The 6,016-nt window shown below is 42.0% G+C and overlaps 1 protein-coding gene across 1 annotated transcript in view; it reads left to right on the forward strand.

The window, feature by feature from the left end:
• The window catches only part of dennd1c (DENN domain containing 1C), a 17,280-nt gene extending 16,560 nt beyond the window's left edge, over positions 1 to 720 (forward strand). The window contains exon 23 of the mRNA XM_030780455.1: positions 1 to 720. This exon is cut by the window's left edge and continues 607 nt beyond it. Within this exon, the coding sequence (XP_030636315.1) occupies positions 1 to 305 (305 nt within the window). The 3' untranslated portion in view covers positions 306 to 720.
• The last annotated feature ends 5,296 nt before the right edge of the window (positions 721 to 6,016 follow it).

Consider the following 6,016-nt stretch of genomic DNA (forward strand, 5'->3'; position numbering starts at 1 on the left):
CCTCCCCGGCCAAAGCCGGCCGTCGAGGAGCGGAGAGCGAACCCGAGCAGGTGCAGGCCACATCCTCCTCCCCGAGGGTCCTGTCCACAGCCGCTCGGTTCCAGATCCGAACATCGCCCACGACTTCACACAATCTCGTCAGGACGTCCTTCGGGGGACAAAGGATCCAGATCTCACCGAGGGGCCCGACCCTGGCACCTCAACAAGATGACCCAGGGTTCAAATCTCCCTCTGAATCCCCCGGCCAACAGGAAGAGCTGCCCGTCATTAAAGTGTCTGAACTTAAAAAGAAGTTTGAGATGTGATTGGTGAATGTGTTTGAGAGGCATGCACCTCAGCCAATTATTGGTTAGGATCTTGCCTGTTAGAACTAGTCGATAGTGTTTTTTCTTCTTACTGACTGACTGACTAACTGACTGACCGACCGTCCATAGATTGGAATGGAATTGGATTTTGTTGGTTCTCATCGCCCAAATCTTCACACCCCCCCCCCAAAAAAACAGCCTACTTGAACACTTTCCAAAGCAGGTTTCTTATGCTCCTTGCATATTATTTTTCCATCTATACATGACATTTCTAAAGTATACTCCGCATGTTTTGTTTTGTTTTGTTTTGATATAATTAGTAAACATAGAAATGATTCAAGTAAATCTTATGCCTGCTTACTGAAGCACTATGGTTCTTTTTTTACTCTAATAAAATAACGGCATTTGTTACTGATCCGTTGTGTGTCATTGTATATCTACACATTGTAAAACATGCTTTTCTTTTTTTAGTTTCATCCGCTCTGGTGCCATTAACTAAATTCCCCCGTTTTCGTCTCTGATTCTGTCTTCACTGAATGAAAGAGACAGACTGCACTGATTCACCTTTGAGCAGCTTCAGTCTGAGAGAAGACACAAGGCCCTGGAGCAGCTTATATCAATACAAAACGTTACAGTTCATTGATCCCTGTGGAGACCACAGGGAAAATAGGACAGTAAACATTTTGACCTCATAAGCACTACTTTTCCCCCACATGAGGGGAAAAAAAACCCCATCATTTTGTGATTGGTTGAAAAATAGGGAGGACATCACAACACACAAAGTGATTTTTTTTTATTATTATTAATGACTCCTCAAACATTATATTCATTATTATTTTGACAGTTTAACATTTTCATGACCTCAGCAAAAAACAAAACAAAACAAAAAAAAGTCATATAAAATCACATTGTTATATGTTATCAAAACTTAGTTTTAAATACAGATGCATAGATACAGTATTATAACTTTAGCAACAGTGCACAGTAACAGTCAAAAACCTGAATAATTTTACTGTGTGTTTGTGTTCGTGTGTGTGTGTTTGCGTAGTTAACTATTTCAAAACCTATTAGCTGCGAATCCCACTATCAGAGCCACTCATGAGACTGACCTCTGGTTCCAAACTAATGAGTGGGATAACATCTTGGGTAAGAGATGTTTGCAGGCCGGAGTGATCTAATTATGCACATACGCACACAAACACAAGGCAAATACACCCATCAGGTAAACACTTAAAGAACACATAGCAAGAGGTCCAACTGGTTCTCTGCTGATTAGGTCAATGTCTTTAACGATACCATTAAAGAAGTTAAAACACTTTGATCCTAGACTTTAAATACTTAGCAAAGTTACTGACAATAAAGAATGCGCAGCTCGTGAAAAACAATTACTGGTGACTTAGACATTAAATTATAAATATATAATCAATGTGTGTGCAAATCTGTACACTATATTAATGCTACTGGTCGTAATAGTGCTTTTTGGGCTGTGTGTGTGTGTGTGTGTGTGCGTGCAGGCCACAGGAGGTGAAGCTGTCAGCTGTCAGACCTACAGTGGCCTTAAATGGTTAAATGGGTGATACAAAAGTTCCTCTCCACACACACATAGCGCATGCTTAACACAAAATAACCCCCCCCCGCTTATCACTGGTGGACTGCACAGATTAAAGGTAGCTCCTGCTCCAGCCCTAGAGTCAAAATTGATAGATCTGATTGATCTGTATCCAAACAGACACAATTGACTCAGTGCTTTAATCTTTAACTCAGACATGTTTAGAGACAGTCCCTTTCGCCAGCACACAAATCCACTGCATTCGCAGGGTTGCGATTAGGTTAAAGAAACGCCGTGGTCATTAACACAAACGTTTTCATCCAACCACATGCTACGTGAATCAGCACACAAGGACGGGAGAGTAACAGAGTTAAGATGGCCTATTCCCACCAGCGTCCAAACGAAACGGACGAACTGAAGGAAAAATAAGAAAAAAAAGCCCTGCTTCTCGGCCTACACTGTTAGTGCCCATCCAAGTATTTTATACGTCAGCATTCTCGAGTGAGAGAGACAGACAGAGAGAGAGAGAGAGACAGAGAGAGAGAGAGAGACAGACAGACAGACAGACAGACAGACAGTGAGAGAGAGACAGACAGAGAGAGAGCAGGGAGTTGAGTCATTTTTCTGGAGCCTGAGCACGAATGGAATCCTAGATGAGCCTTTCCTCCTTGGGTAAGGGCAGTGTCAATCCCGGTCTCTCGTGACTGCGACCCCTGGCCTGTCTCTGTTCTTCTGCGCTGGGTCTGTACGTGCCCTCCGTCTGCCGTTTCTTCTGGAACATGCACGAGATCAGCAGCAGAACCAGAAGAGCCAGCGCCAGAACCCCCAGTCCAGGGACAGCACCCTGTACCTCCACTGTAGCCATGACGCGAACGAACCCTATGACACAAAGGGTCAAAGGTCAGAGGGCATGTTCTGGGAGGAAGTTCTGCAGTCAGGTTTGGGGGGTGGGGTGCCCAGATGCGTAGTTCGAGGGCACGTCTGTGTATGTGTTTTTTTATGACGCTCACTCACCAGTGACGCAGGGCTGGTCATTCACACCGACATCTCCAATCGTTTCATCTGAGAACAGAACAAAAAGAGGGAGAGAGTGTCAACACACACGCATTCTCTCACAAAGTTTCAAAGACACACACACACACACACACACACACAGAGGAACAAGTTAATGTCCATCCCTTTTGAATCAGTCATCCAAGATTACTTGAGAAGCTTTTTCTTTTGCCTGGAGTCCTAAGACAATGGCAGGGCATCTAACTATGGCTGCAGGTGGAGAGACTTTGAGAGAAACTTCCTTTCAGTAAAAGAACATGCAGATGAGGATGTGTGGATAGTTGTAGTTAATCATTCTTCCGTGTGAATACCATTGATGCAGAAACACAAAGGCGCACACACATCACAAATATCAGCAAACTACTGAATTCCGATAAGAAAACACACCCGTTGTTCAAATGTAAACCCTCAGAACAGAGAGAGAAGTTTTCCCCACAAATCGTTTTTGCTCAACTTCTTACAACAGCCAACACCAAAGAAGAAGATTTAAATGCTGCAAAACAAATCCATTCAAGAGATCACATCTATCTAGCGATAGATCAAAATTGGGTCATGTACTTGCGAGGCATTTGAGCCCTGTTTAGCGCACCTGTGCTGACAGAAGTTAGCAAATGATCTCCTTATCACTTGTGTGCTTTTTGGAGGCAACACATCGTTCAATCATTAACTGAACCAGTGTGTAAGCGGAATGAGGATGGTAACTAACAAAGAGAATTGGTGTATATGCGTGGGAGATATATTAGAGAGAGAGAGAGAGAGAGAGAGAGGACAAGGGGAAGCTTCCACGTGAGTTTAAACTATATGATTAAAAAACATACGATCATATGTTCAGCATCACCACACCGATGGGTGCGTCTCTCGGAGCTGCAGTTTACGTGTGTACAGAGGCGTCTAGCACGCGGACAGTATTCCACGTTCGGTGGAATTTGACTGTTATGTTGTCGCTCCGGTTTAACCGGTACTAGAGTTTCATACATAATATACCGCTGAGTCAAACGGGTAGTCAACTTATAAGCCGTAACATTAACCCGTTTCGTCTTCAAGTTTCAGTGAACACAAGTTCACTCATTCAGATTTTAAAGGAAGCAAAAGTGTCAGAAGTCTTGGGAAACCATGAATATAGTCAAATAAACATCACATGGATCATCGTTCCTCTTGCAAATCACCCAGTCAAAAAACCTTAAGCTACGATTCAATAGGCTATCTGTCGAGAAAAAGAAAGCGCCTCGAAATTCACTCACCTGTCCATGTAGTGGTTAAGTAAATCAGGGTGCGAATAACTTCAATCCCAATTCAATGCCGAAAAAAGGAAAAATGCATAAAGCTTAAGGTTAATTATATAAATTCATTTTGTCCGCCGATCTCGTATGTTTATAGACTTTCATCCACCTGTGCCCGGAAGCGCGGCTTAGGAGCGCTGGCTCGCGGTGTACCTGCCTCTATGCAAAACAGCAGAACGTGGGAACGTCACCTGGCTTGAATTCACCAATCCAAGACCGGCAACAGGCCGCGCGAACAATTGAATTTATGTTGTACACTCCGACTCATCCAGTGGTAGAAACAGTATCCAGTACAGCCTACCTGCCGATACATTTTACTTTAAACGAATAAGTAAGTAAGTAAGTAAATAGCATATTCTAACATACATACTGCGATCAAAAGAATCTAGATGTAGGATCTAAACGTTAGCTTTTGAAAAGATAATGTCTAGTACATCTTTTTATCAGGATCCCCCCCCCCCCGACAACGAATTTAATATTGCGACAATCTAAGGAACATCAGACACTCTAATATAGCCCGACTCACACTTCATTTTAGACTGAGATTGAATTCAAAACATTGTTATTATTATTATTATTATTATTATTATTATTATTATTATTATTATTATTATTATTATTATTTTTACAGTGCGTATTTCTTTCTTTCTTTCTTTCTTTTTTTTTTTTTTTTTTGCTCATGAGGCTCCAAAATAGCAGCCTAGGTAATGAGATGTCTTGGACCTACAAACCTAAGGGCATCTCACGTGTCCCTCACTTTGAGATCGTTCAGGTAAACCCCACGAGCAGCGCTCGAGACCTACAGTTTAAGGGGTTGGTTGTAAATTTCTCCGTTATTAGTTGGAAAAATAAATTTGGATTCGCTGTCACGCTGAGTCACGACTATCCAACTTTTGCTACGGAGTCTCCTTGACGATGGTAAATTAAGTTAAATTAAATTAAATTGAGCCTCAGCTGAATATATTTAGGTGGAGTGAAGAGACTGAATAACATTTACTGGGGCGTCGAGGCGCTGGTGATTCAGAAGAGGCTCCTGTCTTTTAGCATTCCTCACATCTCCGGTTAGTAGGCTAGATAACTAATTAAAGTTGACTACTATCAGTATTAGCAAGTTAAGTTATTAATATGTGGTTTATGACAATATTACATATATAGCCAAACATGAGCATTGTGACCACCTGGATAAATCGACAGCATGGAAGTTTACATGGACTGCAGCATAGTTGTCCTGAGTTAATCTCAAGGCAGTTACCAAGCAGTGGTAGGTGTTTAGTAGCAGCAGGTTTAAACTGAAAGGTTCTCCATTGCCTCCTGTCACATTTGTCTGCATATTCACTGTCTGAGTGAAAAGGCAGGGTAAAAAGAAGTGGAGAGTCACAGCATTGAGTGGATAGAAGAAGAGGACTGAAGTTTTCGTGTGCATTGCTTTGCTCAGTGTCTGGAGAAAAATCAGAGTAATCAGTCAGACGTTTTTTGTTGTTGTTAAATTTGCATTCATAGCAAATGCCTTTGAACTGACAGTTTTGTTTCTCCATGAAAATGTGGGAGGTTGCCAATGCCAAAATGTAACGCTGTGTTGCAGCTGGTGAACTTTGCATTCAGACAAAAGCAGGTATGAAAAGAGATGAAGGTACTTCACTCACTCACTGATTATCTAAGCCAGTTATCCTAATTAGGGTCGCGGGGGCATGAATGTACCCCCAAGGGAATTTGCAGACACAAAAATTACACAAAAATACACAGCGAGGTAGGTAGACAAAGGCAATATTTACAAATATACATACACACACACACATATACATACACACACACACACACACAGTACCAGT

The sequence above is a fragment of the Chanos chanos genome, chromosome 7 (genome assembly GCF_902362185.1).
Source record: "Chanos chanos chromosome 7, fChaCha1.1, whole genome shotgun sequence".
NCBI classification, from domain to species: domain Eukaryota; kingdom Metazoa; phylum Chordata; class Actinopteri; order Gonorynchiformes; family Chanidae; genus Chanos; species Chanos chanos.